The sequence below is a fragment of the Strix aluco genome, chromosome 6 (assembly GCF_031877795.1).
Source record: "Strix aluco isolate bStrAlu1 chromosome 6, bStrAlu1.hap1, whole genome shotgun sequence".
Taxonomy (NCBI): domain Eukaryota; kingdom Metazoa; phylum Chordata; class Aves; order Strigiformes; family Strigidae; genus Strix; species Strix aluco.
Genome location: NC_133936.1, coordinates 41,051,812 through 41,071,509, shown reverse-complemented (window position 1 = coordinate 41,071,509; position 19,698 = coordinate 41,051,812). Strand labels below are relative to the sequence as shown.

The 19,698-nt window shown below is 47.8% G+C and overlaps 2 protein-coding genes across 6 annotated transcripts in view; one reads left to right on the top strand and one right to left on the bottom strand.

Annotated features, from left to right (window-relative positions):
• The window catches only part of RAMP1 (receptor activity modifying protein 1), a 31,073-nt gene extending 23,370 nt beyond the window's left edge, over positions 1–7,703 (top strand). For both annotated transcript variants that reach the window (XM_074829772.1, XM_074829771.1), the window contains exon 3: positions 6,659–7,703. In XM_074829772.1, the coding sequence (XP_074685873.1) occupies positions 6,659–6,914 (256 nt within the window). In that variant the 3' untranslated portion in view covers positions 6,915–7,703. The remainder of the gene's footprint in view (positions 1–6,658) is intronic.
• A 1,055-nt stretch (positions 7,704–8,758) lies between these two features.
• UBE2F (ubiquitin conjugating enzyme E2 F (putative)) overlaps positions 8,759–19,698 on the bottom strand; it is an 88,245-nt gene continuing 77,305 nt past the window's right edge. For 3 of the 4 annotated variants that reach the window (XR_012623871.1, XM_074829765.1, XM_074829768.1), the window contains one exon: positions 9,677–11,045. Coding sequence is in view for 3 of the 4 variants with exons in the window: in XM_074829765.1 (XP_074685866.1) it covers positions 10,995–11,045 (51 nt within the window). In the remaining variant the exon portion in view is untranslated. Of the gene's footprint in view, positions 9,470–9,676; positions 11,046–19,698 lie in introns of those variants that run through there. The other variant, XM_074829766.1, reaches the window with a different exon arrangement.

Sequence of the window (19,698 nt, the reverse complement as noted above, 5' to 3'; positions counted from 1 at the left end):
CACAAGGCTTGGGGTTATTTAAGAGGTGACATTCCTGTGGACCTGCTGGGCTCTCAGGACACTGGGAAAAATCAGGTAGAAATAGTTCAGCTACTGCTGTAAATAAGCTGCTCTGCAAGGATGTGGGTTTTGGGTGGCCACCTTGCTTGACACCCCTGCTCCCTGGGTGTGCATGGAACTCACCATCCCCTTTTAGGAGAAGAAGTACTGTTAGGAGGTGTCCCAGCAGGAGTGGGCAGGAGGTGGCACAGGCTGGCTGGTCGCCCCTCCATCTTTAGGGGGAAGGACCTGACTTCCACCAGGCGTGAGACGAGGAAGTGGAAATAAAAACACCTGCCTAGAGCCTGTTTCCTCTCCATAACTTCCTCCAAACCAAGGAATTTTGATGCTTGAAACCTGTCTGAAACGAGAAGGAGAAATGTTTGAAGGTTTTGCTTCTGACAGGACCTGTACCATCAGCAGCATCACGTTTGGAGCTGTGATTTCTCGTATGCGGCATTTAGCAGGGAGATGCCCGTTAGGCCCATCATTTACTGCTCAACGGAGAATGGCACGACGGGAACATCTGGATAAATTAATTGTCTCAGCAGAGTTTGTAACTGTGGTTTATTGGTCCTATTTGTAGGCTGCAGATTATCCTCCCACCTTACCCTCAGAGGTTTTAACGGAGCTATTGCATTGCTGGTACTGCTGCGTTCCGATGTAATGGAGGGGCTCTCTGGACCAGGAGTGTTGGCTGAGGTTGGGCTTGGACCATGTGAACAAGCACCAACTCTCTGAGAAGGTTTGTCCAACACTGTTGACCTCTGCTGGCTTTCTCAGCTGTGCTTATTCAGGCAGAGTTGATGTTTTTTGATACGCAAAATGATGTACCAGGGGAGCTTGGGTGAGCTGTTACACACTTCAGGAATGGGAATTCAGGAATGGGATGACAGGTGGTTTTTAATAAAATAATTAGTTCCAGAGGTTGGCCATGAACGCTGTCCCCTGGGAAGGGAGAAGGACTGCTCTGAGAGGTGTTTTCCCTTGGGTCATCTGGTTTCTTTCCCTCTCTTCTTCCCCAAAGGACAAGTGATTTGGCACAGCCTTGGATGCTCCTGGGCAGCGTGTGCCGGTGCCTGTCGGGTCAGCTGCCCGGGGCTGCTCACCTACCCGGTGGAGCTGGTTTCTCCAGCCCCTCCATGGTGTTGTCCTGTAGATCCCTGGCCTGAGAGCAATTTAGACTGAGCGCCCTGGTGTTTTGTTTTCCAGGGCTTGCGGCTGCCCTGTTATTTAAAAGCCAGACGATTATTTAGCTGGAGCTGCGTCATGGGCTCCTCTGCTTCGTGGTGGTGGCCGAGCTGCTTTGACCAGGAGCTCAGCTGTGCATGACTAATTATCCCGAAGATCAACTTGGCTATTTTGATTCCAGGTCCAGATTCATCAGCATGGCGATGGAGCCAGGGGATTAGCTGTGGTCTCCCTTGGGGCAGCTATTTTGGGGACATGGAGCACTGCTGGGCAGAGCTGGGGCTGCTGAGGAGTCAGGCTGCCAGCTGCTCACCCACGAATGCAGCAGCAGGAGCTGATGACTTGTAGATATTTTTCCTGCACGGTTTTGGCTCGCCAGCGGGCTGTGGCCAGGGGACAGCTTTGCACCATGTTTTTTGCGTGGCGTTGGTGCACCGGGCAGCAGCGAGCAGGACGGGGCGGGGATGCTCCCTGGTGCTGAGCGGTGCCGCAGCTGCGGGTGTCACTCCAGTGGAGCCAAGCGTCTTCATCCCAAATATATCCGCCCCGTGGCACGCCTGAAAATGTCCGGGGAATGCTTTCCCCTCGCTGCGGACATCCTGCGGGGAAGGAGCTCCCTAGTGGGAGTGTGCAGGTCCGACAGCTGCAGCCAGGTCCAGAAATGAGGGATGATGCTGCCAGTTCCCAGCACGCCTGGTGCCCTGCCCTGCTCCTGCCCCCGCTGCGGAGCTGCTCTCACAGCTGTGAATACACTCACAGTGGGTCTTCAGGTTATTTATCCATTATCTTACAGAAAACAGCTTGATCCATTATCTTACTAACTCATTATCTACTTACTTACCTTCAGGTTGCCAGGTCCCTTCTGGATACCCCTTTAGCATGTCTCCAAGCTTGCCCTGCAACCTTGTAGACGAAGAAATCAAATTTTTCTTTTAATTTACAAAGCAAAAGGAAAGCCTGGTGGTATTTTTTTATTCCTTCTGAAAGCAAGGGATTTGGGGTAGATGACAGGAAAAATCACGATACTTGCAGCAAAAGGGAGAGCTGGCGATCCTGTGAACCCCAACCGGTGTCTGTGGTGTAACACCATCCGCACCCAGGCGCTGGCGAGGAATAAATGGCAGATCAAATTCCAGTCTCAGTTGCAGGGGTAAAAAAACCAGAGGCATTGCTTAGGATTTACAGGGGTGTAAGCATTCGGATCCCGTCAAACCATAAATCAACCCTCAATTGCTTCCCACCAGCGGCCCAGCCCCATCCCCGTCCTGCCCGCGGGTGTTCATCCCCACATGGTCCCCACGCTGCTCGGCCTCCTCCCGCTGCAGCATCCTGTAAAGCCAAACTGTTTCCATGGCGACGAGAAAACAGTTTTTGTTGTAGTTCACATCAGGTAGGGTAATAAATATTTAGAACTAAGCAAAGCTGTACTTTTCAGGGCAGGCTGCCTGTCTCCTGCCGCCTGTGGTGATGGGATGGCTTGCAAAAATCTGCCCTGCTTTTTGGGTGCTGTCCTCTATCAGCGCAATAATCACCATTTAAAATATTTTTTTTCAGTAATTAAAGCTAGTCTTTTAAGACATTTTTAAGGATTTCAAATTAAAATGCTGATATGTAAGGCAAAACCAAGGGAGAGGAGGGACGGAAGAAGAGAGAGGTGCAGTGGGTGCAGGCTGTTTCTTCTTCCCCTGTCCCCCCATATCTGGCGGTGTTTGGGGACACGCTGACCATCCTGGCGAGCTAAGGACATGCTCCAGCCGTGGGCATCTCTCCTTCCCTCCATCTCAAAGCACAGGCGAGCCCCTGAGAGCTGCCATTCCCAGGGAGCCCTCGCCAGGAAAGATCCCAGAGAAGCCTAAGCCCAGCTGGGAAAAGGGAGCATGACTTGGGAACACTTCTGGAAGTCACCAAGCTCTCCTCGGGGTTATGGAAAGCAGGACTAGCCCAAGTGCTCTGACCAGGATTTTTTCTGCACATACAACTGGACAGTCCTTGCCAGAAGCAAGGAGAGATTTCAAATACCTTCCCATGGGGCAGAGGCGCCCGATGGAAAGGCTTTTGTCACGTCCTCTAATTCCAGATATCATCTTAACTGACTCCTCCATTGCCAGTCAGGTTTTGCAGCCTGCCTTCGGCTGTTACCAGTGGCACATGGCCCTCGCTTTGGGCTGCACTGGCTTACGAATAGCCCCTGGCAAACAGCGTTAAAGCCATCTGCTCCTTCGGGCACCTCTTGCTCCCAGGCAGGTTGGGAAGCTGGGAACAACCATCCTTAGATCCCCTGGCTGCTCTGCAAAGCCGTGGGGACGTGCCACAGTGTAGGTCTGTGGCCCAGTGGCTTGTTTACCTCCTTATTTACCTGAACCAAAGAGCCATCATGGAGCTTGTTGGAAGCCTGGCCGGGGATCTGCCCGGGGGTTACCTGCACCGTGCCCCCCACTTTTAGTAATGGCTGTAAGGCCCCGCTCAGCAGTTTTTAGAGGGCAGACAGCCCCTGGTCTGTGGGGCGAGGGAGGAGAGGACACAGGGCATGGGTATTTCTCTGCACACCCCCACCTCAGGTCTGATTCAGAGCTGGTAGCATTCAGGTCTCTTAGGTTTTCCCAGAAGGGCTTCCTGAAAGCCAAAAGTTTGACTCTACCTTCTCTCCAAAGAGCTTTTTAACTCTGCAACTGAGGATTACACCTCTGTCTGGACACCAGAAATAGCATGATCATTCCTGCAGCTCTGGGAGCTCGAGCTGGCTTTGCCAGGCTGAGTGTGGCAGGAAGACCTTGGTCTCTAGGGCTGGGCTGCGGGGTTGGAGGCGGGTGGCAAGGGGAGGGCAGAGCAGCCATGCTGGGCAGGAAAATAACCACCCCCCTGAGATGTTGCACCAGCAGCATGGGCTGAATTCCCTGCTGGGACCATGCTGGTGTGGTGCCGATGTAATAATGTGGCTCTGCTTGCGGGAAAGAGAGAACCAGATGCTGCTTTGGAGATGCAATGGGATGAACATTAACTGCGTCTGTGACAGGGAAGCGCGTGCTCAGCCCCGGGCGTCAACACTGCTGCTCTCCAGTGGGAGCTCGATCCCTTCTGACAAGGCGTCGTGAGCAGCAGCCTGGGTCTGACCGGTCTGGTTTATCCGTACCCATCCCTTCGGTATCCCTCTACAGTAGCTGGTGTGCACAGGCAATGAAAAGGTCCTCGGTGCCATGTGTCTTGGTGATCTGCGTGTGAGGACAGAGGGACAGAGTCTTGCAGGAGCTGCTCTCCCAACACCGTGAGATACAGCAGCTCAGGACCCGCGTGGCTGGTGGGGATGGACCCAGCCGGTGGCTGGCAGCTCATGTCTATGGATGGCCAAGGATATTTATGAGACAAAGTCGAAGAAATGAAAGCACTTGGCTACAGTTTAGAGTTTGACTTTGCTTCTAGTTGGCTGGTCATAAAACTACCATGGTCAGGTAGTGCTTTGTGTAAGCAAAGAAAATGATCTCTCAAAGAGCAATCCAGACTTGCTTTCCCTTGGCCAAGAGCTCAGCAGCCCTCGTTGCCACCTCTACACTTCTAGCTGTCGCTGATGATGTTTTCTTTTCCTTCCAGGCCCCTCCTGCTCGCTTCCCACTGGGCTTTGGGGGGGTGCATAGGCTCAACGGGCAGCTGTGCCCACCCTGGTCCTGCCAAGGACACGATCCCACCCAGAGCAGGGTGGCTTTAACGAAGACAGGGGACATGAAAATAAAAGGGACAGAGACTTAGGGACTCTGAAGCCACAGCTGCAGACCTCCCTCAAGATGGAAGGAGTTCCTTCCACACCTGGCCAGACGGCCGTAGCCCTACAGCCACCTCCTTGCCCCCGCCACGCTGCTCACGGGGCTGTAGCTCTCCTGGGGTCCATCCTCTGCCCAGCCGGTGCGCACGGAGCCGTCTGAGCTCTGGAATACGGACGCTGCCGAAGTGCAAAGTGTAATTACAATTTATCCTTCCATTTGCTGACACCATTTTGCTTTGGTTACTTGCACATCTTCACGTATAATGATGGGAGCAGCTATTTATCAGCATAAAAGTGCGGTGTGAGCCGGGGAAGGGCTAAGCCAGCTGCTGTACAGCCCTTCAGTTTTAAAAATAGCTTTTATTCACTGCTGTTAACTCTTTCCCTCTGGTTCCTAAAGCTGCTTCAGCTCCCGAGATCTCCTTAGGATGCTGATGAACGGGAAATGGTAATTTTGCACATTGGGATGCTGAGCAGAAGCTGCTTGTAGTAGCTCCAGGCGCTCCGTTAATTAAATCACCGGACTCGGCAGGGGCTCCCTCCGGCGCTGCCGTGTGCCAATGGGCACAGCAAGGCAACCGCCACCTGCCCCAAAGCCCAGATGATGAGATGCAGAGGCGCTGCGGCGAGTAGCTGCGAAGCTGCTTAGAAAAGATTTCTTCCCGCAGGAGGGTTTTTAATTGAATAGCTGGGGTTTTGGTTAGCTTTGCTTCTCTAGGATTAGATGTAATTAGGATGGGAAAAAAAAAATTTCTATATACGTATTTTTGTATGCATAGCCAATTTTAAAGCAGGTAGGATTCAAAACCCGTAGTAATACCTGTCCTTCCGGAGGATGGCTGGTTGGGGCAGCACAGGGGCTGTCCTCTTCCTGCAGTGCCTCTTGCTCAGGGCTGCTCCTTCTTTTAGAAATATTTGAAAAAATTAAAAAACAGCTCAAAAATGGATTTGCTGGCCATTGAGAGCTGGGCTGGGTTGTGGTCCTGCAGACCTGCAAAGCAGGGTACTGCAGAGAGCTGAACTTCAAAAGTATGTTGTTGGTTCATATGCAACACCCCCCCATTTTTAGGCAATTAAAAGGAGAATTTTATGTAGATTCGATGTACTTATTTCTGTCTCCTTTTGGCTGAACCTGTGCAAGCTAAAGGAGGGTGCCCAGAAGGCTGGCAGCCGGGTGAGCTGCTCTGTGGCTCAGGATGGGTTTCCTGAAGATCTTTGCCTAAAGGTGCCAGAGGGACATGTGGGTCTGAGCAGTGTTTTCTAATAGCACCAGTCTGGCTGTGAAATCCTGCAAAAATTAACAGAAACCAAAGCAAAAAACCCTTGCTTCTAGTTATTTCTGTAAATACTATTTCTGTTTTCGCTTCTGTAAATGAAAACTCCTTGTGCTTTTGGCTGTGGGTGAGCACTTAGAAGTGTGATCAAAGTGGCAAAACCTGATGCGGATTAAAAAAACCCACCCATATATTGCTATACCTATCTACCTACGGACTCCAAAAATACTTGAAAAATTCAAATAACAATCTCAAATACAATCTCAAATACCCACATCTCTAATAGAAAGTACATAATATTTTATATTATTCGGGGCGGGGGGAGGTGGCGTGCCCGTGTCCGGGTGCTGGTCCCCGGTGTCCCCCCGGTGCCACCGCAGTGCCCGTGTCTGTGTTGCAGCACCTACGGGGAGCTGACGAACTGCACGGCGCTGATCGCCGAGAGGCTCGACTGCTACTGGCCCAACCGACTGGTGGACGAGTTCTTCGTGGCCGTGCACAAGCAGTACTTCAGGAACTGCTCTCCCTCCGGCCGGGCGCTGCACGACCCCCCCAACGGCGTCCTCTGCCCCTTCATCCTGCTGCCAGTCCTCGTCACCCTGCTGATGACCGCGCTGGTGGTGTGGAGGAGCAAACGCAGCGAGGGCATCGTGTAGGGACGCCCTGCCACCAGCACAGGGGAGGGACTGGGGGACCCCACCCCGGGACATGCCTGGTTTTTTTTGCGAAGACCCTGGCAGAGGAGCATCATGAAGGGTACCAAGCCCCAGAGGCAAAGACAGTAACGCCACCGCTCTTCCCTCACTGGTACCCTCCGCAGCACACCTGTGCCACTCGCCCGTTGGTTTCCAGATAAATACATGATTTAAGACACAGTTGTTTGGCGAGATGGGATGCCAGTGGCCTGTCACGGGCTGCCCTGGCGGCGGGGAGCCCCCTCGGGGTACTGGGGAGCACGGCTCACCCTGGGCATCAGCACCGCCACAGCTCCGCTCAGCCTTTCCCAGCTGCTTCCCTCCCAGCACCCCCCAGCATCATGTGCCAAAAGAAGACAATTTTTAAAGAAAAAACAAACACACCCCACCCCCCCCAAAAAAAAAACCAAACAAAAAAGGGGGTGGGAGGGTTGAAATCCTGCCGGCCCCACAGTGTCAGCGCAGCATCGGGAAGTGCCGGCAGGTCTGAGTGCAACCCTGGGCAACGAAACCACCACAGCTTCCTCTTTTTGTCCCTTTTTTTTTTTTTTTTTCCACACCAGGAAAAGCATCTTCTCCCCTGGCCCCCGGCCCGAGGCCAAGAGTGGGTTTTGCCAAGGAGATGGGGAGCAATGGGTGAACGTCAGCAGCGGGGGCTGGTGGCCTTGGCGGTGCCCCGGGGCTAACAAGGAATGGGAATAAGGTGCTTTTCCTACCTAAATAAATAAATAAATACATAAATAAACCAGGTGCCTGTCTCTGGTGTGAGTCCTCCGTGAAGGCTGCGGTCCGAGTGGATTGAGGGGCTGCCCCGGATGCCCCCCTCGCTGCCCCAAAGGAGCCTCTTTGATCCTGGAGACCCCCCAGTAGTGTTGACCCCCATCCTATGGGCACCCTCCAGGGTGGCACTAGGGGTCCCAGGGGTGGGCAGGTGGGGGGTTGGCACCCTTGGTGGCAGACTGGGCAGCATCAGGACCGCTCCAGAGCCCCTTCAGTGCCTTGCTGGCTCAGGAAGGGGTCCCCTGGGGAGACACCGTTCCCCCTGGCCCTCACGTTTCCCAAAAAGCCCCAAAATTGCACATGCTGGGCAGTGGGACACCCAGCCATCCCCTGGGCCCATCCTGGGCTGCCTGGTCCCGACTCCTGTTCCAGGACACCACAGCATTTTTGTTCTTTGCCATTTGATATTTGGGGCTTTTTTTCAGGCGTGGTTGAACAATTAAGAAAAAAAAAAATCAGTATTATTTGATAGGGAGCACCCAGGGCTCCAAGACCATGGTGCCTGCAGCCAGGAAGAGCTGAAGAGGCTTTCTGGAAGATGGTTACTGGCCTAGAATAAAAATAAATTTTTAAGAAATAGGGAAAAAAGGAGCAGGTTGTTGCAAAAGCTGCATGGAAGTTACAAAAGCCAATTCCTGCACAAGCTGACAAGCCTCTGTCCGCTGATGGGCCACAAGGGAAGGTGACACTTCAGGGACCTATAGGAGTTTGCCTTCTGCCGTCGCAGGGGGTTTGTGGGGGTGCAGGATGGAGACGAGCTCCCCGTCAGATTTCTGTAGGAGTATTTTGGCCACGTGCGGTGAACCGTGCCCCCTGTGGCACCCCAGCTTAGTGCTTCGGTGAGACGTGGAAATCGAGGGTGGCTGGAAGAAGTATAGATTAGTTACATCTATACAAATTTATATGCCAAAATACATATAAAAATAAATACATAAAAAAAACCCAGCTCCTCATGTTCAGGAAAAAATAATTCAGTTTATTTTCCTGGACTGTGAGCTGATGGGCTCTTCGAGGATGAGGATGTGTAACACTTTTTCCCCCATGTATTCTGGATGGGAAGAAACAGATGCTCAGGCCTTGTACTGTATTTAATAGTATCCAAACTTCAATATTCTGCTCGTCTCCTCTAGGTGAAGGCAAAAACACGGTGAAGGGATTATGCAGCAGGACTGTAGGGGGATGACTGCATCTACAGCTCTGAGCTGACAGAGGCTGGGGTATGCCCCGACACCGCTTTTCCTGGCTCTCTGTAGCAGCACCCTGCATTGGCTCCGCTCTGGGTGCAGCTGCGGTGGCTTCCAGGCAAGCGTGGGGAGCCAGGGATGGGTGACAGCCCAAAAAACAGGGACTTCTACCCTTTTTGCTGAAGGTGATGACAGTACCAGGGTGCCGGTACAGCAAGGAGCACTCATCTTTGTTACAGAGAGATGGTTCAGCACTTTTAGCTCAAAAATAAGAGAATCTTTCTGATTCAGTAAGCAAAAACTGGACGTATTTTCCAACCTTTCTGTTTCTGTGAGTGTTTTAGTCCTTACCTTTCCTGACATTAGTATTTTGGCAGCAAAGATCTCTCACCGCGGTTGCAGGTTTAAAATAATATGCTGATCTGTGTTTCATTTTAAATAGACCCAGTGAAGATGAAGCTCACGATCAGACTCTCCTCCTGCATGCCAATCCCCATGTTTCAGTTCCCTCCTTTCCTACACCTCCAGTAACATCCACAGGAGCCTGTGAAGCTGTAAGGGAAAAGGCACAGGGAAAACTTAGCGAGGCTGCACCGTGCTTAAAATCTGCAACCCAGCTCTGCCACGCTGATGATGGAGACAATTCTGATTTCCTTCAGTGTCTGCAGAGGAACAGTCGGGAAGATTAAAGCATCATCGGGGAGGGGGATAAAAAACCAACAGTCAACGCCCAAGCGTTACACATACACTTGCTCCGTATGAAACCACAGGAACATTTATTTCTATGATTCATCTATTTATAAAAGCTTGAATCAGTTCCATGGCACCTCCTCTGCGTGATCCCACAAGTGAAATGCATTTCGGTCTGTAAGGCTACGCCAAGGCCCCGGCTCGGCAGCCCCGGGTCAGCGGGCGAGCAGCGGGGAGCTCTGGCACACGGCAGGCAGCACACGCGTCTCACGGCATTGACTCTGAAGTGATTCCTGAGGTACATGCTACTCTCTTCTGAAGGATCTCTGCTTACAGATAACTGGGTGTTTGATATAAAGCTACTTACAGAAAAGGCAATTACAGCATCATATCCTTTCGAATTACCAAAAAAGCCAGGCGCGCACGAGTGTTTAAAAGAGGGTGCGGTGCGTTATTATTCTCAGCTGCGTTATTAGTCATTCCCTGTCAGTGCTGAAGTTACACAATCAGGTGTTCTCCAGGTAACAGTGCTTGCATTTACTTTCATCAGATCAAACGGCATCTGATGCTTCCTCACCACATCCAGCTTGGAAAGCCAAAGGCAGATTTCTTTAAAAAAAAAAAATCTCCCTTTCATTAAATTTTCACAGAAATATATAATATATATATAGTTTTACTAATACTACACATTTACTTAAGTTACGGATTAGCCTGTATTTCTTTTAACTACTTCACACAATGAATAGAAACAAAATACTGTAGCCCAAACAGGAGCTGAAAATAACAATGTAAAAATTCCAAACGTCGTGTGACAGAAACATACTTACATTAAATATCATCAAGAATTTCAATACCAGAAGTAGAATTTCATTTAGCACTTGCATTCTGGCAAGCCTTAGCTGAATGACTCTTGGAAAAAGCTTGTATTGTTTCTGCTCATCAAAGGCAACAGTATTGTGATTTGGTTCACAGGAGACCATTTTATTGCCAACTTGAAGCGTTCCAAAAACACGCCACCTTTTCTGTTTGGGTTTTTTGTTTTCCTTCCCCCCTCCAAACTAAGCAAGAGTTAAAAAAAAGTGTAATTACAGTTTCAATAGTGATTTCTTTTAACTTCTCAAGCATATCTCATCAACAGGATATACAGTACAGTTCAGAAGAGTAAACATTTTTAAAAGTAAGCAAACAACTTTTTCAACCAACATACACAATTTCTTGCTGTATTTATGCTGAACTCTCCTTTTAACATGGACAAGTTATGAAGTTAGTTTTCTTCTTCAGTACAACATGGACACAGGACTAGTACAATCCGGGCTGGTTTTGTTGTTGTTGAAGTTAAGGACAACTCTAGTGCGGAAGCCATGGTCCTGCCATCCATCTCCCTTCATCATCTCGCATAGCGCTTAATGTAATCTTCAACTTTATTCCGAAAGTCCTCCTAGAGGAAAGCACAGCCAGAATTACCCCAAGCATGTCAGAGAGGGACTCACGTAGGACTACAGCGGTGGGGGATTCCCACATTAGCCCCAGCAGGGCCGAGCTTCCACCGAGCGCAAGGCCCGCCGCTCTCCCAGCACACGTTTCTGACGCGGTGTACGAGAACTGAGGCGACCGCTCGAGTCCTTGCAGACGGCCGTGCTCCACCGGGGATCTCCTCCGGGGACTGAACTGAACACAGGCTTTGCCATCGCCAGCTATCAACGTGGGTACAAACAGACGGCGTCTGACGGGTCGCCGGTGCCGAGAGGCCGGGTCCCGGCTAGTGGCACAGCAAAGATCTGGCCACGGTCTTAGAGAAGGAAGGGAGGCTGTCCCTGCAGGGTAGAAGAGGCAAGGCTACTGCAGGAACTGTTATAAAAGCTGCGTGCCCAAGGGCAGCTCCATCCCAAATACTCATTCTGGCCTCCCCCTAGTAACTGCACAATATCGCCGCTAGCAGGTAACTAAGCGCTGCTTGTGGGGTTTTTTGTCATTTATTATAGCCTAGAGAATTAAAAAGTCATCATCCAAGTCACTCATTTGTTAAACTGGTTCAAAGGGAACACGCTTACACCTGTAGCCCTCCACAGAAAAGCTATGGGACTATTATATAATCCCTGCATCTCTGGAAAAGCACACGCTTCTGGTAGTTTATAAAGCACAGAGACGCTGAGCAAGAGAAATTCTGACATACTTTTCTCATAGGATACTTGTCCAAGCGGGGATGTCAGACAGATGCTACATTCCTGTCCTGTTATTCTGAGTCTGAACCTTGCCTCGTGCCCTTACAGTCTGTTATTAAATATGTTCAATACAAACACACCAAGTGGCCTGTGCTCCAGGTTCAAGCGGGGGGTTCACAGCAAAGTGCTCCTTGCTTGATTTCCAGCTCTCAGTTTTGCATGCTGGCTAGAATATCAAAAGCCAACACGTACAACAGATGAAGAGGTTCTGAATGCGGTGCAGTCCTGGCGCAGTGGAGCTGCCTGGAGAGCAGGGGCCACAGAAGCACTGAAATCCTCTGCCCAACAAGCCAAGGCTCTGCTTTTACTAGGAAGGGCACAAAGTCTCGTTGCCATGACCCGAGGGATCACAGCAAGGCACAGTCTTGCTTTAAACAACACAACTTATTAGCTCCAGGTTTGCCAATGCATAAAATGATGCCCTTCGAACGCACACCGAGTGTTCTGGTACAGTCCACTCAGCAAAAAGCTAAATAAAAGAAAGTTTACAGACACAGCAGCAGCTTGTGAGTTTAATGCCCCCTGTAAACAATGATTGTTCATTGTTCAAGGACTTCAATGTCGGGTCTTTTTTACTTTTTTATTAACAGTAGATAAAAGATGAGCACCACAATATTCACCATGACTTTGTACTAATATTGCTAATAAGTTCTGAAGAGCAGCAAGTAGTTGCTTTTAACTGTGAAGTTTGTTTTAAAACTGGGAGTAGAGCTGTCTTCCCTTGCAGGGGCATGCAGTAACCCATTCTGAAATTTGAAATATAAGATACTTAAAATGGAAACAGAAATTGTCAAAGCTAAAAAGTCTGTCCTCTCAGCTAAATTTGCCTATTTTTATCTTGTCTACAGCAGCTCTGCACTCCCCTTTTTTAAAAAATTTGGATTTCCCCCATGTCTTGATTAGCATTTAGCTATACACTGCCACTAAATTTTTGCTAGGGATCACATCACACCAGAAAAAAGCAGTAATACAGGCCTTTTGCTACAGCTAGCCTTGGAATGCATCAGTATTTCCTTGGCCCCAACACCAAGCTTCAAACACTTCCCGATCAGCTCCCTTTGGATTTGGTTTTCTGACAGAAAGGATAAAGGTTATCTATCTCATGGTTGAAGTCCCAAATCAAAGGATCAAAGAACTAATATCCATCAGAAATACTGTCCATGATTTTGTTTTCCAGCTGATAACCTGCATCACAGAGATGTCCACGAACTATATGCAAAGTGCTCTGAATCTCAAAGGAGTTTAAAACACAGTTTAAGGCCAAAACCATCATAGCTGTGGAAACAAAAAAATATAAATGCACTTTAGGGAAAAAACACCCGTACAGATCTGTGGTTTGGAAGAAATAAAAGCAGAGAGCATGAATTACAAGCATCCACTACAGGAAATCACTGTAAGACGTTTGACACCTCGGCATCAGGCAGTAGGAGCCCAGGTGCAGAGAGCAACCCTGCGAGGACAGAAACCAACTCTTTAGGGCTGCAGAAATCCCTTTCCTCCTTAGAGGTCTACAAGACGGGCTGCCTGCACTTCTTAGGAGAAAGGAGAAGCTATTTTGGCACAATATGGCATCTGCTAAAGGCAGTATTCTGTGTAGTGACTTTTAAATCTGCTGCAAGCCCACCTATTTCCATGTTCATACAACCATACGTTAAGTGTGCTAAGAAACTCATGCTACAGAGCTAACGCTGTCTTCATTTTAAATAATATTTCAGATACTGGTCAACTTCAATCCTTTGACAAGTTACAGTAGCCAAGTATCACATTAAAGTGTTTTTTGAGTAACTACTTATAAGCAACACATCTGGTTAGAGAGGTTCCCAGATCTCAGGCTGCCTCAGGCAAGAAAAATCTCTAGGTACCTTGAGTCTGCTGAAATATCACACAAACAAAAGAAAAGTGACCTTCTGAATTCGTTTTCAGCGCTGATACACTGTGGACTATGTTGATGCAAACTAGAACAATTACTCATAATGGCAAACGATGCTGGAAACCTCTCATTTAGTGGTTTATTATGGTTGTTTTCAGTATTATGGACTGATGGCTCACAGCAGCCTGTCAGCCTGGTCGTGGGCAGTCACAGCATCAGAGCATGTTGATCACAACGCTGTAGCTGCTAAATGAAGCCTTTTGGACTCATCATGTTACTGGGGTATAAAGCTAAGTAAAAGGCTGCTAGCTACAAGAAGGCAAAAAGACCCACCTTGGGAATACCATTAATCTTTTGGAATAACCAAACCAGTGACACCTTCTAGTAGTTTTTTACTTCTTTTGCAACCATCCAGGGTCACTAACACTCTTAGTCGCAATCCCCAATTTAGTGGAAACCAAATGAATTAACCAAGAGCTTGACTGTATGTTATTTTCTACTCTTGCATTTCTCAGAGATGGGTCACTAAAAGAAATTGGGCACAAGGCTAAGAAATACCACTGGAAATGCAATGGGGCCAACCACATCTCTGCTGTATCTACAATATCTAAGAGCAGTGCAGTACAGACAGCTCAGAGCATCCTCCGCGTTTTCACCTGTACCTTTGCAAGGTTTTCAAATAGGAAGATGGGCTCTCAGCAGTGACTTAGCAGAAACAGGACCTCAGGGCAGAAGGAAGGCTCCAGAAATCCATGCTGTCACTTAGGCTGACTCGCCAGATGAAGGAACTGACAGTGTTGGCAAGAATATATTAACACGGTACTCGCTGCATGTGAACCTGGTTGCTGAACAGGAGGTTCTCATCCCATAGCTGTAATACTTCATCTTCACATGCCATATGGCTTAACAGTTCCTGATTAACAGGGGGCACTTCTCTATGTGCACATCTGCTTATGTGCAGTACTGAATAATCAGAAGTAAAAAAATTTAATCAGAGCAGCACATCTTCTGCATTATAAAGAGGCGCATACCAAACCCTGCCAGGAATGCTAAGGGAAAGAAGAGGGACTCATTTCACGGGGAGTGGAGCTGGAGACACGCTGTTCACCGCACACGTGGATGCTGTGTGTGGAAGCTCCCATTGCCGTGCAGTACGTACCCACCCCGCTACTCTGCGAAGCACAGCAGTGCATTTTACCCTCTCAACTTCCCATCCAGGACAGGTGCTACGTGCCAGCACTGCCAGAAAGGTGGGCTAGAAGGCAGGTTGTGCAAAACACCTACTTTTTTTTAAAAACCCAAAGCCTACCCACTTGAATGGAGCTTCTTTTCCTGATTCTGTGAGTGACTCTGAGGAACTGTATGTAGCCCTGAGACGGTGTGGGTGCTCTGAGCCCCAGCCATCCTTTGCCACCAAGACAGACACTGATGAGAAAAAGCATACCACATCCCATTGTCTTGATGCTGAAAGGGAGAAGAGTCAGGTGTTTTGCTGCTGGAAATCCCCCACCATCAAAGCAGTTCATGTCAACGACCATTCATGTTCCTGCCAGAAGGCTCATCCAGCTGATGGGTGGTGGCTGCTTTGCCTCGTGGGGCTCCTGCCACATCCCACTGCTAGCTGGGCCAGAGGCACAGCTGCCTGCCTCTACGCTGAACTAGTTTCCCATGTCATCAGAATTGTCGGGCCAAAGACTCATGAAGGGGGAGAGGGTTGACTGTTACTATGATGTTTTACTACAGAAGCACTGATACTATAATGCATCAAAGTTCATCAGAAACAACTCAGCCAGCCGTTAAGCCCTGATACGCCATCAGTGAGTGCTGGAAATACCACCCGGAGGAGCTTTTCAAAGGGGAAATCCAACTTTAAACTACCATCATTTTCCCTTCATCAGTCTCACTGTACAGTATTTCCTTCACAGATTTCAAGACAGAAGACAGATGGAGTAAGAGACTGGCAAAACTGCCCCTGGGTTCTCGGGAGGTGTGCTGGGTGGTGGGGAGGAACGAGGCTTGGGTTGGGTTTCTATCCGGGAGCAGTATCTGCCACTTTATTGCGTTTAGGGTACAAGGCCTGTGCTTGGTGCTAAGCCAGGAGACAGGCCTCCTCTGTGCGCAGTGGAATGACGTGATTCAGGGACCTAAATTAGGCCCTGGCCTTATAGGCCGTATGGGAAATCAAAGCTCAGACATTGCCAATATCCCCTTAGCACAACGGCCATCCCGTCACACAGCACAGTAACGGGATGGACAGCACAAGTATCGTATTGTACAGTTCAAGAAATGCCTTCCCTGTATCTTTTAAAGGAAAAAAAGGGTACATGATGATCAGCTGGGAATAGGAAACTAATAAAAATGTAAACAAAACAAAATACTGGAACTCTAAGCGTACTCCAAAAGAGCACAGCAGGTCCTCTCCCAGCTCCAGCTGGATGCTAAGAGGTACAGATGAGCCCGGATGCAGCTCCATGGGGCCCTGCCCCACATGGCACCCCTACAGCTCCAGGCACCGGGCTGCAGCATGTCCCCCCTGCCCCACCTCCACGCCTCTGCCCTATCCCAGCCTTTATCCTGGATAAGCAAGACCTTGGTGGAAGTCCAGCTCTGAAGGTACTCAGTTCTCACACTCACATATGAGAAGAAACCATCTAAAACAGGAGGGTTTATACAATTTTGGAGCAGAACCAAAGCAGCTTTGCCCTGAGCTGCAGGGAGGTGAGAGGGAGAGGAGAGTGATACATGAGTAGCCCCGTGGGAAGTTACCTGCTGCCTGGGTAATGCTGGCCAAATCACCACTTCATTTGATGAGAATCACATGGGGACAATCAATCAAAAGGAAATTCAAAATCCATCAGTGGATGAAGAGTGTGAAATATAAGCCATGACATATTTCACAATATCATTAGCTGAAAACTGGGTTACAGCACAGACCATAAAGTTAAAACATAGATCCCATTGAACTTCTGGATGTATTTTTGTACTTAAAAGTTTTGTTTATTCAAAGAAGTTTAACAAATAACCTTGAAGCAGATAAATATATATATATATATATAATTTTAGTAAGAACTCTGGCCAAAGACATCAATTTCAAATAATTTAACTGATGTCATGATTTGAAATTGTACTGTATGTTCTTACCAGACAGCCTATGTGCAATGATTTGCAATAATATTAAAAAGCAAATTGTTATCTAATTAGCTTTAGATTAAAAAAATACTGGCTGATGTAATACTGAAACAATTCACTGATGAGCTGCTCATCTTAAAAACATGCCACACTGAAAGGAGATTAAAAAAATATGGCAGACTATAAAAAGTTGTTACTGCAAGATATTTTACACTGAAGTCATAAACAACCCCAGTACCTGGCCAGAGTGGTAATTTATAACAAATTATGCATCTTTGAGGAGCACTTGGGAAAGAATATATAGACAATTATGGAAACAAAAGGAAAACAGCCACCTCGAAAACCCAGAAGACAATCATGGTCCTCAATTTGTAAAAGCATATTGAAGCATGTACTCAAGAAGCTTTTCAAAAACTGAGGTTTGGCCTGATTTGGCACCTCTAAGAGAGACTATTTTTTCAACAATTTACACTGCACTGAGTTGTAATGATTAACTGCTTGTCTATTATTAAGCTTTTAATTTGATAAAGATGATCTGCTCAGTTATACAAAACAAACACTATACTTCTCTGTGACAGCTACCAGTTTGTAAAAGTTGCAATGCAAACTTTTTTTAAAAAAAAGATTCCTGAGATAATTTAAAACAAACGTATACATAAGTATTACACAAAAAAATCCCAAAGCAAGCAGATTTAGCTCGTTATCCTTAATATACCCACTACTGGTAGCACTTCACACACTGCAGTATTTGGCAAAATTTTTCTTCTTCCTACTCACAGTATTGACCTCAGTTTCTGCCCTCAAGTACGTTAGAGACCAGAGGCTATCCCCCCCTCTTTGGGGACCTGTGTTGACAAGGCTGAAGGCCACACTGGCCAGTCCCTGCAGGGAAACGCAGCGGACTGCATCTGTCTCTCCATCGTGACTACGAGCACCCAGACACTGTGACAAACCCTTTCTGATCCATCTTCACATCGCTTAGATTTACAATTCTGTAAAATTCCAATGGAGCCAAAAAAAGATCACAAAAACACTCGGTTGCTCCTGCTCTCCCCTCCTTTGTGTTAAAACAATGAAATAATAAGAATGCACTATTTTAACATAATACTAGTTTATCACCAGGGTTAAATTCCAAACAATTTCTGTCAGGACCTTACCTGCGGTTTTACTTAAAGTGCAGTTTAGTAAAGGGATCTTGTGAGCACCAGGAACATGACATTACTCAGCTCCAGCCAAAGCTTTAGGAGGAGGATATAATAAGGAGGTAAATTTACCCACTAGCCTTATGGATTATATTTAAAGCGACCTTTTCTTTCTTTTCCATCTCGCGGGAAATAATGAGTATTCACGCCCATCAACCCCCACACACCCTCTCCCATTTAAAAAGGAGCTGAATGAAACCTTTGAGTAATAAAAAAAAAAAAAATCTCAAGTATGAGGTGTTTTTCCAATTCATGTTCCTGCCTTGCTATCATTTCCCTGTCATTCTTTTATTTAGCTCAGCCTCTACACCATCTGAAGAATTTTCTACACCATCTGAAGAATTTTCCAAGCTCTGTAATTAAATTTTAGTTCTATGAAGAAAGAGAAGAGTGGGGAGTGAAAAACCTATCCATAGGTGTCTCCCACAGGCCCCTGTGCCTAGCAGGTACAGTCAAAACTACATTAATTTTCATGGCCCATGTTCTCTACTTCAGATTTTAACACTTTCCAGACATCAAGCAATTCTGATTTTGCAAAATGATGAGAAAATGCTTTAGTAGATCTCTTTGGTAGCTAAGTCCTAAGGGAAAAAAAATGGTGGAATTTTGACTGTAGAGAAAAAAAAACAAAAAAACCCCAAAACACGCCACTGCTGGTTTTATTGCGACTATTTGGAAAAAAACAGCATTGTGGGGAAGAAGAGAAACACTAGGTTTTGGACTTTTTTTTTATTTTTTTACAAATATCTGTACATATAGGTAGGTTATAGAATTCATATGAAAATTCCTGACCTGCCTGCCAGGACACTGCTCTAGGGAGAAGTTGAAGATGCATTGCAAAGATACAGTGAAGCATTAGCATCCTGAACATGAAGCAGCACATCCATTTTGTTGGAGATTCTCAGATCTTAAGTAGGAACCATTTCCCTCATGCTTACGCAAACTTTCTGTTGTTTGCCAACGAAGCAAAGATAAAGGGGAAAAAAGCACTCTCTGAAGTTACCAGGAGAGGAAAGGGCTGTGGATTAGGAGGCAGGGTGTGAAAGCTGCTGGCGTAGCCAGGGATAACTACATCTAAATCCCATCTGTGCAAAGGAGAGGGAACCGAGCCAGCTGAAGAGGGCAAAGCAGCTTCCCAAAGAAAATTGTTCCCTAAATCAAATGCGATGCAGGCCTTGACACTCTTGCCAAATCTGCCCTTTGGCTTATGGAGCAGCTTGGCTGGAGACGGATGGTGGAGACTTTTGCGAGTCCTTTGGTCATATGGTCGCGGTGCCAAATGACTTGGGATTTGCCCTGACTGTGACCGATTTGCTTATTACCATTTACAATTTCACCCAGGGGGCTGAAAACAAAGACAACCTCCTGGGAGTTAAACCAGGGAGCATGGAGGTTGCTTGGTCACTCAGTGCCTGATGTCAGGCACTTGTTTCCCCGTTCCTCCAACACTCCTGGGGTCAGCCCGAGGCTGGCACCAGGCACACTGGCTGTCTTGTCAATCCAGTTGTTGGAAAGGGTTATAGAGAGAGCCCTTCAAGAAAATTACCTGAATCATCCCAATTACACTGATGTTAACCTCCCCGGTGCTGCAAACGCACTTCCACCCATGAGGATGCCACTCATTCCCAAGAGAGGTTATGTCCTCGGGATCTGAGATCTTAATGGATA